The sequence below is a fragment of the Sciurus carolinensis genome, chromosome 4 (genome assembly GCF_902686445.1).
Source record: "Sciurus carolinensis chromosome 4, mSciCar1.2, whole genome shotgun sequence".
Taxonomy (NCBI): domain Eukaryota; kingdom Metazoa; phylum Chordata; class Mammalia; order Rodentia; family Sciuridae; genus Sciurus; species Sciurus carolinensis.
In genome coordinates this window covers 115,545,056-115,565,987 of record NC_062216.1, presented here as the reverse complement: position 1 = coordinate 115,565,987, position 20,932 = coordinate 115,545,056, and the positions used below count along the sequence as shown (strand labels likewise).

General features: G+C 37.7%; 1 protein-coding gene across 1 annotated transcript; it reads right to left on the bottom strand.

The window, feature by feature from the left end:
• Positions 1-490: 490 nt before the first annotated feature.
• Positions 491-1,426, bottom strand: LOC124982908 (olfactory receptor 6C76-like). The gene has a single exon (XM_047549785.1). The coding sequence runs from the start codon at positions 1,424-1,426 to the stop codon at positions 491-493; it is 936 nt and encodes a 311-aa protein (XP_047405741.1).
• Positions 1,427-20,932: the final 19,506 nt, after the last annotated feature.

Below are 20,932 nucleotides of genomic sequence, written 5' to 3'. Positions count from 1 at the left end.
GCCCCTTTCCCCTTCCTGGGAGAAGTCTGTATTATTATTTTTTAAATAAAACTTGGTTTCTACACTTGCCTTGGCTGCTTTTCTAATGTTCAAACTTCAACATTTGAGGAAGCAGAACTCATGACTGTTAACTGGTGGTATCACTTATGCCCTTGGAAAAATAATTTTCAGAGAGGTTTGGTAAACTTTACTAAGTTTTGCCTTGGTGCTCAAAGGGAAAGTCCATCGATGATCCTAAAACCTGAATTCTGGCAATTTGTTTAAATGTCATCTTCATTTTTGTGACATCAAAACATTCACACTTAGGAAATTTTCAGGGCAGGTAAATGTAAAATGATAACTGCTCTAAATGAGATCAAAATTGAAAGATGAAGAATACAACATCCAGAAAAGGCAGTTGATTAGGGAGTGAGGGTCCAAGAACAACAATATTGGTATTGCATTGCATGTGAGTTTCCTTTTAAAGTCCAGGCAATGGATTTCTTTACCCTTAAAATTTACTTGACAAATACCTCTTGACCAAGTTCTTAAAAGATTGTTTTACCTGCTGGTTCCTTAAGGAGTAAATAAAAGGATTTAGCATTGGGGCCACAGAGGTATTGAGCACTGCTATACCCTTGGTCAATGCTTCTCCTTCTTTTGCTGAAGTTTTGACATACATGAAAATGCAGCTTCCATAAGAAATGGAGACAACGATCATGTGTGAGGAGCAGGTGGAAAAGGCCTTTTTCCTTTGCTCAGCAGAGGGGATTCTCAGAATTGTCCTAATGATGAACACATAGGAAAGAATCACTAAGGTTAAGGTTGCAAAGAGAGTTAATATTGCCAGAAAAAATCCTAAGAGCTCTAGGAAGTATGTGTCTGTGCAGGAGATCAGGAGCAAAGGAGAGGAGTCGCAGGTGAAGTGGTCAACAATGTTGGAGTCACAGAAATCCAGTTGAAGTCCCATGATCACAGGTGGAAAGATGATGAGAAAGCCAGTCAGCCAAGAACAAATGACAAGCAGAGAGCAGATCCTGGTGCTCATGATTGTTGTGTAGTGCAGTGGCTTACAGATGGCCACATAGCGGTCATAGGACATGGCAGTCAAAAGGAAAAATTCTGTTGCACCCAGCAGTATGAGGAAAAATACCTGGGCCATGCAAGAATTATAGGAAATGGTCTTATCCCCTGTTATGATGCTGACCAGGTATCTAGGAATAGAAACCGTTGTGAATGAGATTTCTAGGAAAGAGAAATTCCTAAGGAAGAAATACATGGGTGTTTTTAGGTGCAAGTCTATCAGAGTGAGGGTGATAATTGTTAAGTTTCCAGTAATGCTCAGTATGTAGGTGAAAAATAGAAAAAGGAAAATGAAAATATTTAGCTTTGGGTCATCTGTTAATCCTAGCAGAATGAACTCAGTTGCAGATGTTTGATTTTTCATTTTTTATTGTTCAGTTCTTCCAGGTCTAAAAATGAAAATAAGAAACAATGGTTTATGAGAGTTGGACTTCCTTTTCATCACATGTCCTGAGTTAGGAAACATAAAAGACCTGAAAAGAAACCATAAAATAACCATCAAGATGTACTACATTCATAAAATATGCATTAACCATAAAATAATTAATCTATGTCTATTATCTGTCATATACATCCCAAGTCATTTAATATAAAGTTGTTCTCTTGATAGGTTTAATAAGTCCATCTGCATAAGAAAATTATACTATTACAATGTGTCCTACATTCTGTTAAATATCTGAACATGTGTGTGTGTAAAAACTAAGTAGAAAAATCTTAAAATGTAAAATACTCTTTTGTTGTTAAAACGTTATTCCAATGAGCACATGTTCTGAATTTTTGAACAAGAAACATTTTGAAGTGTCTTTCTGAATTTTCCATGATATTCAGTATCACTCTTACTGGTATAAAGAATTAATAATTTCACAAATGAATAAGGACCATGAAAAACATTGCTTATATAATTCTAAAGAAACAAGCTCAGAATTTTCCAGAGTCTTCAAGTTTTTCCTTCTTGACACGAATAATAATTTATCATGATACAGATGAATTTCTGAGGTCAAAAGTTAGGTGATATAGGATATACAATGATTAGAAAGGATAAAAAAATAAATGAAGGGAGAAATAAAAAAAGCACTTACATTCACACGAATGCAGTTGAACTGCTGAAACCCAAATCCAAGGTTGCTTTTCTTTGAGTGACAATGTTTGATGCTTCACTTTCAGAACTTTTCATACATTTCTCAACCTGTGCCTACCTCTGATTTTCTTGCATAATGACAAACTAAAAGCATATTGGTGGAATTTGGGCTGATGGTCTTTGTCCTATACAGTGAACTTGCTGTAGGAATGACTCCATTAGAAAAGCAGAGAGGCTAACAGCAGAGAGGCCCTAAGGGGATGGGGACATGCCTCAAGCACGGGGAGAAGGTCCTACAACCAGACCTAGGCAAAGTATCCAAGACTTCCTGCTATTTATGGTCTGGGAAAGAGTTTGTGACCTGATGAGAAATCTGGTGTCCTGAGCAGTGGCAGAAGCTCCAAGGGCAGTCCACAATAGTCAATCCGTGTTCTGTCTGAATGTCTGGAACTCATTGCAAAATTGTCACTGACTAAAAGTGTCTCTGGTACCCACTTATTATTGAGGAGTAGGCCTCTGAGCTGTGGAACTGGAGATGGAGGTAGAAAGACTGACACTTCAGAAATGGTTACAGGGCAGGATTTCAGAGTCAGAGATCATGCTTTCTCGGAATGTGGAAAAACTATTATAAAGAAAGAAAGAGGGAGAAAGGGAAAAAAGGGATAGCAAGGGAGAGAGAGCGAGAGAGAGAGAGAGAGAGAGAGAGAGAGAGAGAGAGAGAGAGAGAGAGAGAAAGAGAGAGAAGAAAAAGTGGAATTCTTTCAGTATTTTGGGGGCAATACTTACTGAGATGTAGGTGATAAAGGTGTATGTCTTGCTTGTGAAACTTGGTTCCTAACCCAGAGAGGGCTCCTATTGTGAATAAGAATCAAGGTTCAATAGCCATGGAGAAGAGGTGAACTGCATGGCATATGGAAAAAAAAAATGTTGCGATGATTAATAGTGAAGGACTATCCCAGGTTGTATGATCCAAGACCAAGTATTTGGTATCTTGTTTCCTAAAATTTCTTTAACAAGAACAAAGTCCTGACCCTAGATGGTAGGAAACCTGAAATGCATTTTACTTGGCTCTTACCAAGTATTATTTAAAGAAAGATTGGTCGTATTTTTTTTTTTTATTTTGTTTACCTTCAGTTAGAAAACTTGGTTTTACAAATACTCTTTCTTAAATCACCTAACAAGTGTTATGTGCTTTTTTCCTCCTCCAAATAGACACAGGGGATTCTTGTTGGAGAGCAGAATTAAAGTGCCTCTGGAGAGTATGGTACTGATGAGAGCACCCTAAACTAATTTTAATTAGCCATCTTTCAGAAATCATGTTTTCTTTTTCAACATTAAACAGCAGTAACATGTACAATGCTAGCAACAACAATGGAGAAATGATGACCTTGATTTACTTTGGGCTTCATATTGTCAATCTTATCTTCTTTCAAACTGAAATAAATATCTGCCAAAGTAACATAATCCCACTTCTTGGGAACATGTAAGAAAGCAGAAAATAGTAGGAGGTGAGGCCATGAAAATGTTGTGTTAGTCAGCTTTTGGTTACTCTGACCAACATACCCATCAAGGACAGTTAGAGGATAGCCTATTTATTGGATCACCATTTCATTGGTTCAGTCCATGGTTGGTTGATTCCATTGCTGTGGGTCTGAGGCATAATGCAGTATCCTGGCAGAACTGTGTGGTGGGGAAAAGTTGCTGACCTCATGGCAAATAGGATGGAGATATAGATGCAGACAGTGAGGATGAAATATAAACAGGCATGCCTCCAGTGACCTACTTTCTCAAAGGAAATCCAAACCACCTAGTTAATCCATTCCAGTTAAGATGACCTGATATTTTTGCACTCTTTTGAACTAATTATTTTACCTTTGTATATTTCTGCATTGATTTAGGAATTTGTTGGGGACACCTCATATGCAAACCATAACACATATTAAGTGTTCCATTCAGATTCTTATTTTTTGATAGAAAGAATACTGAGTATGTATTTTCAGCAAAATAAAGTTAGTAAATAGGCACATTAGCAAGATATGATGAAAATCAAGAGTACAATATAAACATAAAGCTCATGAAATTGATATCTGAAAAACCTCCTCATATATTGTTTCTTTCTATAGTCCATGTATGTGTAATTATGTGAAAATACACTCTACTGCTATGGGTATCTAAAGAGTAAATATAACAAATTAAAAAATACGGTTCCTTTCAGGTTAGAAACAAAACAAGCAATGTTCATGTGCTGTTTTTATTTCTATGTCTGATTTTGTGTTGGACATTTGGAGTCTGGTGCCTTGTTTCAGGTACTAAATTCTTTGAATACAGTTGTTTGTTATGTATGCTAAATTTGAATTGCTTTTGTCCTTAGGATTGTGTTGAATCTACTTGGATGTGCTATGGCAGATGGATGTATGGCAATGGGGGAGAAATACTGGTGAATTATTTTGATTGTTCTATTTTAAGAGAATGTTCAGTGAAGGGCAGCATTTTTTAAAGAAAAACAAAAGAAGTCTCTTTCCTCTTTTTCATGAATTTTAATTGGTTATTTTCAGTTATACATAACATTAGAATTCATGTTGATACAGAATTAAAGCATGGAATATGATTTGCTGTAATTAAATTTCCTATGTGTCCCCTTTCTCTCTTCTCCTCCTTCTCCTTGTTCCCTCTCCTCTACTCTACTGATTTTTCTGCCATTTACTTATAGTTTTGTTTTAGTATTATTGTCTTGTGGGTATGCATAATGGTGAGATTCACTGTGGCATATTCACATAAGAACATAGGAAATATAGGTCAAATTCCTTTAGCTGTTCTTCCCTTTACCCTGTTCCCCCCTCCCACTGGATCCCCTTTTTTTCCTTCATTGATCTTTCTACTATTTGGATGGAATCCCCCTTATGTTTAATTTCCTCTCACATATTTGAGAAAACACTTAACTTTTAGGTCTGACTTATTTCACTTAGCATGGTAGTCTCCAGTTAGCTTCCACTGATCAGCAAGTGCCATCATTTCATTCTTCTTTATTGCTGAGTGATACTTCATTGTGTATGTAACCACCTTTTCTTTATCCATTCATATGTTGAAGGACACCCAGGTTGGTTCACTAGCTTGGCTATGCTGACTTGTGGTGCTCTAAACATTGATTTGGCTACATTTCTATAGAATTCTCATTTTAGATTAGTTATTAAATGTTATAAAAATGTGTATTCCATCATATGGGGGCCGAGAGGGGGAAGAGTGAAAGATTGGGAAAATGGGAGAGAAAAAGGAAGCACAAGGAAAAAAGAGGAAAAAAGAGGAAAAAGAGGAAAAAAGAGGAAAAAGATGGATGGGGGAGGGAACATTTGAGGCAGTAGTAGATAATATAAGAGGGGGATTAAGGATAAGAGGAGCAAGTATATACCAGGGATAGGGAAACACAGAAGGATTCCAATTTAATGCTGTAAATGATTAGAAGAAATACACTGAAATATTTTGAAGGTACAATGTCAGCTATTAGTGTAATAACTAATAATCAGAGTAAAGAGTGGTATGTATTGATATTTATAATTAAGTTGATGTTGGTGTTATTTATAGTAAACAATGTCAAGGTGAAGAAAATTCTCATTGAATTTTGGTTTGGATTTTTATTAGGATTTGGACCATTTAGAAGATGTCCATCATTTTTGTCTTTGGATCCCTCCAGAGGTGCTGGGGTACAGGAGCCATTCCCCACGCTGCCATGGTTTTCCCACCTGCCAGTTCTATTTTGTCAGTTCAGGGGCCTGGGACTGACTGATGAGAGGTGCCATGTTGTGTCTGTGGGTTGTTTTCATTGTGTGCAGGAGTTCAGGATGCAGGGCTGTGGTTATGGCTGTGATTGCCATGAATCACCGTGTACTTACTCTCCTCTTCAGGATCCTTTTCAAGTGGTGTAGGGCCTGGTGTCTGTGTACAAGCACAGTCCTATGACTGTGGATTCTCTGTGGGTGATTTGTGGTCCTGAGGCATTTCCCCTGGCTGGCACAGGTCACTTGAGTACTGTTCTTCATACTAAGTAACGAGACTCAGCTGTTTTACCTGGGTTCCAGCTTCCACTGTCTGGGTTGTGAATGGCAGGCTCCATTTCCCCCTGCTAACTGTGACTGAGGTAGCATCCAGCAGGTGTTGAAACAGTGCCTAAACACTCACCATCTGTGGCCAGGGATCATTCTGGGTGCCATTGCTCTCCACTGCACTGAACTCAGGCAGCTTTCCACCTTGATTGACCTCCAACTGCCTATCGTCATAATCCAGGCACCTTCACTTGAAGCTTCCAGGGTTTGGACGACTTCTCCTCATGACCTTCTGCTGACTGGTGCCATGGTCCAAGGACAGCCCTTTATGCCTCGAGATTTCTGGGAAGCTTCCTTCTGGGACAGGCCCCACGCAGGCTGCAGCTGCCATCAGAGGAATAGTCCCTTCTTAGGACTCACACAACTTCCTGGCCAGGCCTCCTGGCAGGATCATCATGGGTAGTGATCCTGACAACTTTTCAGTCCTCTGTTGGGGCTCAAACTGACTTTTCACTTGGATATGAGCTCTCACTTCCTGCACAGAGGATTGTGGGTGCCCATTCCTTCTCTGCTGGGTTTTCAGAGGAGGATGTGTGAGGCACTGGAGTAGGCTTCCACTTCTCAGAGTGGGTCTGCTCTACCCTATTCCCCTTGTTCCTAGTGAGAATGAGGGGGTTCAGCTATATCGTCTAGTAGTGATACCTCAACAAGTTCTTTCTAGACAGATTTTTAAGAGATCCCCTTGTAGGGGCACTCCTTCTGATTTTGCTTATTGCTTCCTGGAGATGGGAAAAAGATGTGTTGGTTTAAAGGGTGTTTGTTCATATGTGGGCTCCACAAAACGACTGTAGATCCCAGCTCAGCCTTCTCTTGAGCAATGGTTAAAGCACTTGATCTGAGCTGGGCGTGGATGTGCATGCCTATAATCCCAGTGACTTGGGAGGCTGAGGCATGAGGATCCCAAGTTCAAAGTCAGCCTCAACAACTCAGTGAGGTACCAAACAACTGAGTGAGATCCTGTCTCTAAATTAAAAAAAAAAAAAGGAGACTGGACATGAACTGCTCCAGTCATGCTTCAATTTGGTTTATTTTTTGTTCCCTGGATGTTGTTAAGGGGTGAGTTTTTGTACTTTTCTGCTCTCAATTTCTCGGTAACCTCCCCTTACCCCATCCTTGTCTGGGTTTTGGGTTAAAGAATCTGTTTATTTTCTACTCCAAGAACCAATCTTCAAGTCTCTTCAAGTCCCAGAGTTTGTAATATTGGGCTTAGACCATTTATTCTGCAACTACCTCTCAGATCAGCTGTTCCTTCACTGACTCCTTTCTGCGTTGTGGGGTGGGGAATGGCTGCCTAGGTCTGTTCTAATCCTCCTTCCTCTTCCCTCTTTTCCTAATATTTTGTAAATGTTATGGTCAGTTTTTTTCAGACAATATATTATTTTTTTACATGCTACACTAGACATGAAGAAAACAATAGTTCCTTTTTGAGATGTAGCAAGAAGCTTTAAGGTAGGATTCCTGATCACCATGTTCATGCCCTTTCATAGTCTCTTCTTCACCAGTGTTAAAGCTGTGACTTGCTTCTAATCAACACAATATGGTAAAGATAGAGATCCAAGATGGTGGACTAGAGGGAGGCTACGTTCCTTGTTGCTCCGTAACTCCGATTTCAAGCAGAGGATATCTGTTTCTTGGTGAGGCAGTTTTTGCTGCTTATTGATCCCCTGCTGTTTACCCCATTTGTCTGCTGTGATCACCTGCAGTCTGCCAGCATATCAACGCCTTTTTTGAGTGCAGATTGCTCACTGTCAGGCATCTATTGTCCACCATTTGCCTGCCTCTCACCTGTCCATCGCCTGCCTTACACCTATCCATCACCCAACACACCAGGTTCACCTCCCGATCGTCCGACAACAGTCAGCAAGTTGAGTGCCGACCGCCAGTGGAGCACCAGCTGCCTGCTGTTGCCTGGAAGTTCACTGTTACAGTACCTGCAGGTTTGATTACATGGTGGTTGCTGCCATTTTGAGACAACAGCCAGGCCCTGTAGGACCCCTGGCCGGACTGACTGAGCCCTGTCTCCAGGATCCCTCAACCCAAATGATCACTCCCTGCCTCTGGGGCCCTCACATTGACTGACTGCTCCCTGCCTCCAGAACCCCAGACCAACTGACTGCGCCCTATCACTGGGACCCCAACCGACTGATTGCACCCCGCCTCCAGGATCCCGCAATCACACCAAACACACCCGACCTCCAGGACCCCTGCCTGACCAACCGCACCCCGCCTCCAGGACCTCCAGCTGACCACATCCACACCCTGAGCTGCAGCTCCTCATTTGCCAACACATTTGGAAGCCAGAGCAGCCATCTTTGATAATCGTGGAAGCCGTAGCTCTGATCTTTAGGTGGGGCAAAACCCATCCTAAGATGCCTGCTGGAGGCTTGAAGCTCATTGTCAGGTACCTCTCATGCATCAGGCTACTGAACACTGGGAGGTTTCATTTCTATATGACTGTTATACTGTAGATTTTTTTCTCCTTATTGAAAAAATTTAAGTTTTTATTCCTTTACTTTTCTTGCTCTCTTTTCCTTTTGTTTACCTGTTCCCTCAGAGTCTCTTTCTCCCTTTTTTGCATGCTAACATCCAATTTCTTTTGGTTACACTCTCACCCTTTCTATTATCTAGAACTTCTGTATATTCTTTTCTTATCCCATTAACAGCCACATAGTACATCCCTCTGCATCCTCTTCGTCCTCCATTAGAAACTGCAGACTTTACTGCAAATCTGTTTGTTTTACCGAAGATAGTATTTGAACTCATTCTGTTTATTATGACAATTTTGTTATTGTGCTCCTAGGGGCTATTTGGTCTAGAATTGCATAGAGTCTGATTTGGGCACTGCTAATATTGATCTCCCCTTAAAGAAAGGGTTTTGGAAACCTATAGGGCCACTATAAGCCTATAGGGGGAAATCTGCAATACCCCAGATACAGGGGAAGATACAGGAACAACATGAAAAAACAAGGGAAGAAAATGATCCAAACAAATCTAGATTCTATAGTAATAGAGTCCAATGACAGTATGTTAGAAGAAATGTCAGAAAAGGACTTCAGATTATACATGATTAAGATGATTTGTGAAACAAAGAATTAGATAAGAGAGCCAATGCAGGCAATGAATGATAATACCAATAAACTGGAAGAGCACCTGCAGGAAGCAAAAGATCATTTCAACAAAGAGATAGAGATTCTCAAAACAAACAAAAAAAAAAAAACAAAAAAAAAAAAAAACAAAAAAAAAAACAAAACGGAAATCCTTGAAATGAAGGAAACAATAAACCAAATAAAAAACTCAACAGAAAGCATCACCAAAAGACTAGACCACTTGGAAGACAGAACCTCAGACAATGAAGACAAAATTTTAATCTTGAAAATAAAGTTGACCAAACAGAGAAGATGGTAAGAAATCATGAACAGAATCTCCAAGAACTATGGGACATCATGAAAAGACCAAATTTAAGAATTATTGGGATTGAGGAAGGCACAGAGATACAAACCAAAGGAATGAACAACCTATTCAATGAAATAATATCAGAAAATTTCCCAAACCTGAAGAATGAAATGGAAAATCAAATACAAGAGGCTTACAGAATACCAAATGACAAAATCACAACAGGTCCACACCAAGGTACATTATAATGAAAATGCCTAACATTCAAAATAAAGATAGGATTTTGAAGGCTGCAAGAGAAAAGCATCAGATTACATATCGGGGGAGACCAATACATATAGCAGCTGACTTCTCAACTCAGACTCTAAAAGGTAGAAGGGGCTGGAACAACATATTTCAATCTCTGAAAGAACATGGTTGCCAATCAAGAATCCTATACCCAGCAAAACTAACTTCAGATTTAAAGATGAAATAAAATCCTTCCATGATAAACAAAAGTTAAATGAATTTACAAAGAGAAAGCCTGTGCTACAGAATGTTCTCAACAAAATATTCCATGAGGAGGAAATGAAAAACAACAATGTAAGTCAGCAAAGGGAGGAACTACCTTAGAGAAAAACCACTCAAAGGAGAAACCAAGCCAACTTAAAAGCCAAAAATAAGCCAAATGACTAGGAATACAAATCATATCTCAATAATAAACCTGAACGTTAATGGCCTAAACTCATCAATCAAAAGACAAAGACCCCGGCAGAATGGATTAAAAAGAAAGACCCAACAATATGCTGCCTGCAAGAGACTCATCTCATAGAAAAAGACATCCACAGACTAAAGGTGAAAGGATGGGAAAAAACCTACCACACACATGGACTCAGTAAAAAAGTGGGGGTTTCCATCCTTATATCAGATAAAATGGACTTCAAGCCAAAGTTAGTCAGAAGGGATAAAGAAGGACATTTCATACTGCTTAAGAGAACCATAAATCAGAAAGATATGATGATAGTAAATATTTATGCCCCAAACAATGGTGCATCCCTGTACATCAAACAAATCCTTCTCAGTTTCAGGAATCACATAGACCACAACACAATAATTCTGGGTGACTTTAATGCACCGCTTTCACCACTAGATAGATCTTCCAAGCAAAATCCAACCAAAGAAACCATAGAACTCAATAACACAATCAATAACCTAGACTTAATAGACATATATAGAATATTCCATCCATCAATGAGTGGTTTCACTTTCTTCTCAGCAGCACTTGGAACCTTATCGAAAATAGACCATATGTTACGCCACAAAGCAGCCCTTAGGAAATGCAAAAAAATAGAGATACTGACTTGTGTTCTATCAGAGCATAATGGACTGAGAGTAGAAATCAATGACAAAATAAAAAGCAGAAATTACTTCAACACCTGGAGACTAAATAATATGCTATTGAATGAAACAGTGATAACAGAAAACATCAGGGAGGAGATTAAAAATTTCTTGGAGGTCAATGAGAATGACGATACAACATATCAAAATCTCTGGGACACTATGAAAGCGGTACTAAGAGGAAAATTCATTGCATGGTGCACATTCCAGAAAAGAATGAAAAGTCAACAACTAAATGACCTAACATTACAGCTCAAAGTCCTAGAAAAAGAAGAACAGTAGAACAGCAAAAGTAGTAGAAGACAGGAAATCATTAAAATCAGAGCTGAAATCAATGAAATTGAAACAAAAGAAACTATTCAAAAAATTGACAAAACAAAAAGTTGGTTCTTTGAGAAAGTAAACAAAATAAACAAGCCCTTAGCCACACTAACAAAGAGAAGGAGAGAGAAAACTCAAATTACTAAAATTCCTGATGAAAAAGGGAATATCACGACAGACACCACTGAGATACAGAACATAACGAGAAGCTACTTTGAAAATCTGTATTTCAACAAAATAGAAACTACCAAAGACATTGACATATTTCTAGAGAAACATGCTCCTCCCAGACTGAACCAGGAGGACATACACAATTTAAACAGATCAATATCAAGCAATGAAATAGAAGAAGGCATAAAAACCTGCCATCCTAGAAAAGCCCAGGACCAGATGGATTCTCAGGTGAGTTCTACAAGACCTTCAAAGAAGAACTAATTCCAATACTTCTCAAAGTATTCCACGAAATAGAAAAGGAGGGTACCTTGCAGAACTCATTCTATGAAGTTAATATCACCCTCATACCCAAACCAGGAAAAGACACATCAAGGAAAGAAAAGTTTAGACCAATATCCTTGATGAATATAGATGCAAAGATCCTTAACAAAATATTGTCAAACCGTATGCAAAAACATATTAAGAAAATTGTGCACCACGATCAAGTGGGGCTCATTCCTGGAATGCAAGGATGGTTTAACATCCATAAATCAATAAATGTAATCCATCATGTCAATAGACTTAATGATAAGAATCATATGGTTATTTCAATTGACGCAGAAAAGGCATTCAAAAAAACCAACACCCCTTCATGCTCAAAACACTAGAAAAAATAGGGATAGTAGGAACATACCTGAACATTGTAAAGGCTATTTATGCTAAGCCCATGGCCAACATCATTCTTAATGGAGAAAAACTGAAAGCATCCCCTTTAAAAACAGGAACAAGACAGGGATGTCCTCTTTCACTACTTCTATTCAACATTGTCCTGGAAACTCTAGCCAGAGCAATTAGGCAGACTAAAGAAATTAAAGGGATATGAATAGGAAAAGAGGAACTTAAGCTGTCCCTATTTGCTAATGATATGATTCTATGTTTAGAGGATCCCGAAAACTCCTCCAGAAAACTTCTAGACCTCATCAATGAATTCAGTAAAATAGCAGGCTATAAAATCAACACGCATAAATCTGAACCTTTTTTATATGCAAGCGACGAAACATCTAAAAGGGAAATGAGGAAAACAACTCCATTTGCAATAGGCCCCCCCCCCAAATAAATTCTTGGGAATCAATCTAACCGAAGAGGTAAAAGATCTCTACAATGAAAACTACAAAACATTGAAGAAAGAAATTGAGGAAGACCTTAGAAGATGGAAAGATCTCCCATGTTCTTGGATAGGAAGAATTCATATTGTCAAAATGGCCATACTACCAAAAGTGCTATACAGATTCAATGCAATTCCAATTAAAATCCCAATGATGTACCTTACAGAAATAGAGCAAGCAGTCATGAAATTCATCTGGAAGAATAAGAAATCCAGAATAACTAAAGCAATCCTTAGCAGGAAGAATGAAACAGGGAGTATTGCAATACCAGAACTTCAACTATACTATAAAGCAATAGTAACAAAAACAGCATGGTACTGGCACCAAAATAGACAGGTAGAATAATGCTAAAGAATAGAGGACACGGACACAAACCCAAATAAATACAATTTTCTCATACTAGACAAAGGAGCCAAAAATATGCAATGGAGAAAAGATAGCCTCTTCAACAAATGGTGCTGGGAAAACTGGAAATCCATATACAACAGAATGAAACTAAACCCCTATCTCTCACTGTGCACAAAAATTAACTAAAAATGAATCAAGAACCTTGAAATCAGACCAGAGACCCTGCATCTTATAGAAGAAAAAGTAGGTCCAAATCTTCAACTTCTTGGCTTAGGATCATGCTTCCTTAACAGGACTCCCATAGCACAAGAAATAAAAGCAAGAATCAATAACTGGGATGGATTCAAACTAAATAGCTTTCTCTCAGCAAAGGAAACTATCAGCAATGTGAAGAGAGAGCCTACAGAGTGGGAAAATATCTTTGCCACTCATACTTCAGATAGAGCACTAATTTCCAGAATCTATAAAGAAGTCAAAAAACTCTACACCAAGAATACAAATAACCCAATCAACAAATGGGCTAAGGATATGAACAGACACTTCACAGAAGAAGATTCACAAGCAATCAACAAACATATGAAAAAATGTTCACCATCTTCAGTAATAAGAGAAACGCAAATCAAAACTACACTAAGATTCCATCTTACCCCAATTAGAATGATGATTATCAAGAATACAAGCAACAATAGGTGTTGGAGAGGAAGTTGGGTAAAAGGTACACTCATACATTGCTGATGGGGCTGCAAATTAGTGCAGCCACTCTGGAAAGGAGTGTGGAGATTCCTTAGAAAATTTGGAATGGACCCACCATTTGACCCAGCTATCCCACTCCTTGGCCTATACCCAAAGGACTTAAAATCAGCATATTACAGAGATACAGCCACATCAATGTTCATAGCTGCTCAGTGCACAATAGCCAGATTGTGGAACCAACCTAGATGTCCTTCGATTGATGAATGGATGAAGAAACTGTGGTATATGTGTACAATGGAATATTACTCAGAATATAGAATAATAAAATTATGGCATTTGCAGTCAAATGGATGAAATTGGAGAATATCATGCTAAGTGAGATAAGCCAATCTCAAAAAACCAAAGAACGAATGATCTTGCTGATAAGGGGATGATGACACATAATGGGGGGTGGGAGGGGGGCAAGAATGGAGGAAGGAGGGACTGTATAGAGGGAAAAGGGGGGTGGGAGGGGTGGGGGGGAAGGAAAAAATAACAGAATGAATCAAACATCATTATCCTATGTAAATGTATGATTTCGCAAATGGTATGCTGTTACTCCATGTACAAACAGAAACAACATGTATCACATTTGTTTACAATAAAAATAAATTAAAAAAAAGGCATCTGATTTAAGAAAAAAAACAATATGGTAAAGATGATGCACTGTCACTATTGTGATTATGTTATGTAAAACTCTTGCCAGCTGAGTTGCTCTCCAGTATCTTTCCATTGCTGGCTGGGAAGAAAGAGTTTTCAGGAATTCCAAAGCCATGATCAATGTGATGCTGGCAACAACCTGAGTAATCCTGGAAGTGCTCCCATGACTCCCAGATGAGCCTCAGCATAAGGACGCAGCCCACAAGATGACTTGGTAGCAGTATTATAGGACACCCAGGTTCTTCACTCATAGACACTGTGAGAATTTTCATGTGTATCCTTTGAGTAGTCACACTTCTAGTGCTATTTTAAATTGTCACTATGATCCCCACATCCCTACAACTCTCTTATTGTTGTAAAACTGAATTATTCCTGTGTTGCTGCTTATCACTGCTCCACTGAGTTGGAATACAGCTCTGCTCTCCTGTCTCCTTTTGGAGCTGCACAACTGTTGCTCTACTTCAAAGACAGAGAAACCAGTGTGATCTGGCTGCTCCTCACCCACCACCTTCCTCTATAATTGCAGACGTTTTTACATACATAGTAATGCAAAGTCCATGAGAATGGATACCTTAAAACATATGGGAAGAACAAGTGGAAAAAGCAATTTTTCTTTGCAGGGCACAGGGACTCTTCAGATGTCCAAGGATGAGTGTTTTATGCTTTGGTGTAATATTACTTATCCGGAACTTATTTATAAGTCAAAATAGCACTAAGAGTGTGCACTTAAGAATATATATTAAAGAAAGACAGGTGGAAAATTGCAATAATGTATATATTAAGAAACTCAGGTATACAGCAAATACAGTTTTATTCAATAACCTAACAGAACCCCCTTTGTCCTACATTTTTGAGAATACAGGATAGTGCCACAGTGTTAAGCTTTTCAAAACCTTGGTAGGCAGCCATTGAACAAATTCACAATTTTAAATAAATCCTGCAACCATAATTAATTCAATTTTTATTTGAAGTTAATCTAATAACTATTCAAAACTTTTGTTATGAGATTTAAAGATGGAAAAAGCAGATTGAAATACAACTTTGTTTTTCAAACTGTGGTTGAATGGCAAACATTGCCTACTTATGAACTTAAGTTTGGAAAATACCCAACAAAAACATTGTGTAAAAATGAATTGTGTTTATGACATTTGCAATAAAGTGTATTGTTTTTATGTTTTATCATTATTATCAATAGTTGCACTACAAAATTTATGTCTTAGGATTTTTGTGGATGAACAGTTAGTTGTTAAACATTTACCAGCACATCTTTTCTCTATTTGAGTATGCACTGAAGGAGCTGGACTTCTGAATACCATACTGCTTGAGTCATATCTATGTCAATAGGTGAAAAGAAAACTCATACTTGCACAGAATCTCCAAAGCAACTACTGGAAAAATAAGGCCTTGTCAAGCAAAACAAAATTCTGAAGCAAAAACATAATTCTGGAAAGACTAGAAGATTTAGCTCTTTGATGCCTATGAAGAGATTCCAGTGAATGTCCCAATTCTAAAGGAAGTTGCAATAAATTTAGCAGAACGCTTCTTGCAAGCACAGAAGTCAATATTTTGGTTAAGAAATATGGATGTTTTAAATATTCATTCTTCCAGAATAAATTTGTTAATTTTCATTTGTTTTTGATTGTGCATAACCCTGTTTCTATAAAATCTTGTTAGAAAGATTCATTGTTTTCACTGAGGAGAAAAAAAAGAACTAAAGCACTGAAAATTCAAATGAATATTAAAGAAAGTCTTTCCACAGTAAACGCAACAATTTCATGTGTAGATGCATTGCTGTAGAAGAATATGGTAAAGTGGTGAATGATGAATACTGAAAAATTTTTCATCTTACAAATTTAGAATTATACCTAATAGTCTCTTAAAGGAAGTAGTTATATTGAAGTGAGAATTTTTTAAACATTCTTAATCCCACACCATGCAAAGTGTGTGTGTGTGTGTGTGTGTGTGTGTGTATAAATATAAAAAAATTGCATCATACACACTGGAAAAAATATAAGGTATCATTAGTGTACCAGAATTTTGAGACCTGCAAGGATGATCTGATGTTTAAGGGTTTAAACTGACACACACACACACACATTGATGATAACATCAGATCCAGCAACACCAAAGGAAAGACAGGTTCTTTCCAAAAACAAAGCAAATAAACAACTCCCCCCGCCAAAAAAAAAAAAAAAAAAAAAAAAAAAAAAAAAAAAAAAACTCTATGATGAAATCTAGCCTCAGAATTAGCAAATTAAAAGAAAATAACAAATGCGGGGCAACCATCAGTGTAGTTCATTAAAGATGTATCCTGGTGAGAACACTGGGGTCTGCTAGAAATGTCAATCCCATCAACGCTGTAACTTTTATTTTTTAATATTGTAAACAAATGGGATACATGTTGTTTCTCTGTTTGTACATGGCGTAAAGGCATACCATTTGTGTAATCATAAATTTACATAGGGTAATGTTGTTTGATTCATTCTGTTATTTTTTCCCCTTCCCCCCCACTCCTCCCACCCCTCTTTTCCCTCTATACAGTCCTTCCTTCCTCCATTCTTGCCCCCCGTCCCTAACCCTAACTCTAACACTAACACTAACCCCTCCCACACCCCATTATGTGTCATCATCCACTTATTAGCGATATCATTCGTCCATTGGTTTTTTGAATTTGGCTTATCTCACTTAGCATGATATTCTCCAATTTCATCCATTTGCCTGCAAATGCCATAATTTTATCATTCCTTATGGCTGAGTAATATTCCATTGTATATATATATACCACATTTTCTTTATCCATTCAACAACTGAAGGGCATCTAGGTTGGTTCCACAATGTGGCTATTGTGAACTGAGCAGCTATGAACATTGATGTAGCTGTGTCTCTGTAATATGCTGATTTTAAGTCCTTTGGGTATAGGCCAAGGAGTGGGATAGCTGGGTCAAATGGTGGTTCCTTCCAAGTTTTCTAAGGAATCTCCACAATGCTTTCCAGAGTGGCTGCACTAATTTGCAGCCCCACCAGCAATGTATGAGTGTACCTTTCTCCCCACATCCTCGCCAACACCTGTTGTTGCTTGTATTCTTGATAATCACCATTCTAATTGGGGTGAGATGGAATCTTAGGGTGGTTTTGATTTGCATTTCTCTTATTACTAGAGATGTTGAACATTTTTCCATATGTTTGTTGATTACTTGTAGATCTTCTTCTGTGAAGTGTCTATTCATTTCTTTAGCCCATTTGTCAATTGGATTATTTACATTCTTGGTGTAGAGTTTTTTGAGTTCTTTATAGATTCTGGAGATTAGCGCTTTATCTGAAGTATGATTGGCAAAGATTTTCTCCCACTCTGTAGGCTCTCTTTTCCCATTGCTGATAGTTTCCTTTGCTGAGAGAAAGCTTTTTAGTTTGAATCTATCCCAGTTGTTGATTCTTGCTTTTATTTCTTGTGCTATGGGAGTCCTCTTGAGGAAGTCTGGTCCTAAGCGGACATGTTGAAGCTCTGGACCTACTTTTTCTTCTATAAGATGCAGGGTCTCTGGTCTGATTCCAAGATCCTTAATCCATTTTGAGTTTAGTTTCGTGCATGGTGAGAGATATGGGTTTAGTTTCATTCTGTTGCATATGGATTTCCAATTCTCCCAGCACCATTTGTTGAAGAGGCTATCTTTTCTCCATTGCATATTTTTGGCCCCTTTGTCTAGTATGAGAAAATTGTATTTATTTGGGTTTGTGTCCGTGTCCTCTATTCTGTACCATTGATCCACCTTTCTATTTTGGTACCAATACCATGCCGTTTTTGTTACTATTGCTTTGTAGTAGAGTTGAAGATCTGGTATTGCGATACCCCCTGCTTCACTCTTTCTGCCAAGGATTGCTTTAGCTATTCTGGGTTTCTTTTGCTTCCAGATGAATTTCATAATTGCTTGCTCTATTTCTGTAAGGTACATCATTGGGATTTTAATTGGAATTGCATTGAATCTGTATAGCACTTTTGGTAGTATGGCCATTTTGACAATATTAATTCTTCCTATCCAAGAACATGGGAGATCTTTCCATCTTCTAAGGTTTTCTTTAATTTCTTTATTTAGTGTTCTGTAGTTCTCATTGTAGAGGTCTTTCACCTCTTTTGTGAGATTGATTCCCAAGTATTTTATTTTTTTCGAAGCTATTGTGAATGGGGTAGTTTTCCTGATTTCTTTTTCTGAAGATTCATCACTTATGTATAAAAATGCATTGGATTTATGAGCATTGATCTTGTAACCTGCTACTTTACTGAATTCACTTATGATATCTAAAAGTTTTCTGGTGGAATTTCCTGGTTCCTCTAAGTATACAATCATATCGTCAGCAAATAGGGATAGTTTGAGTTCTTCTTTTCCTATTCGTATCCCTTTAATTTCTTTGGTCTGTCTAATTGCAGTGGCTAGAGTTTCAAGGACGATATTGAATAGAAGTGGTGAGAGAGGGCATCCCTGCCTTGTTCCAGTTTTTACGGGGAATGCTTTCAGTTTTTCACCATTAAGAATGATATTAGCCATGGGCTTAGCATAGATGGCCTTTACAACGTTAAGGAATGTTCCCACTATCCCTATTTTTTCTAGTGTTTTGAGCATGAAGGGGTGCTGTATTTTATCAAATGCTTTTTCTGCATCTATTGAAATAATCATGTGATTCTTGACTTTAAGTCTGTTGATATGGTGAATGACATTTATTGATTTCCTGATGTTGAACCAACCTTGCATCCCTGGGATGAAACCCACTTGATCATGGTGCACTATCTTTTTAATAAGTTTTTGTATGCGATTTGCTAAAATTTTGTTGAGAATTTTTGCGTCGATGTTCATTAAGGATATTTGTCTGAAATTTTCTTTCCTCGATGTGTCTCTGTCTGGTTTAGGTATCAGGGTAATATTGGCTTCATAGAATGAGTTCGGGAGGGTTCCCTCCTCTTCTATTTTATGGAATACTTTGAGAAGTATTGGAATGAGCTCTTCTTTAAAAGTTTTGTAGAACTCGGCTGAGAACCCATCTGGTCCTGGACTTTTCTTTGTTGGTAGGCTTTCGATGACTTCTTCTATTTCATAGCTTGAAATTGGTCTATTTAAATTGTGTGTGTCCTCCTCGTTCAGTTTAGGCAATTCATATGTCTCTAGAAACCCGTTGATGTCTTCGAAATTTTCTATTTTGTTGGAGTATAGATTTTCAAAATAGCTTCTAATTATGTTTTGTATTTCAGTGGTGTCTGTTGTGATATTTCCTTGTTCATTCCGAATTTTAGTGATTTGGGTTTTCTCTCGTGTTCTCTTTGTTAGTGTGGCTAAAGGTTTATCAATTTTGTTTATTTTTTCGAAGAACCAACTATTTATTTTGTCAATTTTTTGTACTGTTTCTTTTGCTTCAATTTTGTTGATTTCAGCTCTGAGTTTAACTATTTCCTGTCTTCTACTACTTTTGGTGTTGGTCTGTTCTTCTTTTTCTAGGGCTTTGAGCTGAAGTGTTAGGTTGTTTATTTTTTGAGTTTTACTTCTTTTATTAAATGCGCTCCATGAAATAAATCTTCCTCTAAGTATTGCTTTCATAGTGTCCCAGAGATTTTGATATGATGTTTCTTTGTTCTCGTTTACCTCTAAGAATTTTTAAATTTCCTTCCTAATATCTTCTGTTATCCATTCATCATATAATAGCATATTGTTTAATCTCCAGGTGTTGGAGTAATTTCTGTTTTTTACTCTTTCATTTATTTCTAACTTCAATCCATTATGATCTGATAGAATACAAGGTAGTGTCTCTTTCTTTTTGTATTTGCTGACATTAGGTTTGTGGCATAATATATGGTCTATTTTAGAGAAGGATCCATGTGCTGCTGAGAAGAAAGTGTATTCGCTCTTGGTTGGATGGTATATTCTATAAATGTCTGTTAAGTCTAAATTATTGATTGTGTTATTGAGATCTATGGTTTCTTTGTTCAATTTTTGTTTGGAAGATCTGTCCAGTGGTGAGAGAGGCGTGTTAAAATCACCTAGTATGATTGTGTTATGGTCTATTTGGTTTCTAAAATTGAGAAGGATTTGTTTAACATACATGGATGAGCCACTGTTTGGGGCATAGATGTTTATGATTGTTATATCTTGCTGATTTATGGTTCCCTTAAGCAGTATGAAATGTCCTTCTTTATCCCTTCTGATTTACATTGGCTTGAAGTCCACATTATCTGAAATGAGGATGGATTCTCCAGCTTTTTTGCTGAGTCCATGTGTATGGTATGTTTTTCCCCATCCTTTCACCTTTAGTCTATGGTATCTCTTTCTATGAGGTGAGTCTCTTGCAGGCAACATATTGTTGGATCTTTCTTTTTAATCCAATTCGCCAGTCTATGTCTTTTGATTGATGAATTCAGGCCATTAACATTCAGGGTTATTATTGAGATATGATTTGTATTCCCGGTCATTTGGTTCACATTTAAAATTTTATTTATTTATTTATTTCTTTTTTGACACATCTTGGTTTCTCTTTTATTTGACAGTTCCTTTAGGATAATTCCT

Excerpts from the sequence above, each read along its gene's own strand:
- LOC124982908 (XM_047549785.1), bottom strand. The coding sequence starts at position 1,426 with ATGAAAAATCAAACATCTGCAACTGAGTTCATTCTGCTAGGATTAACA.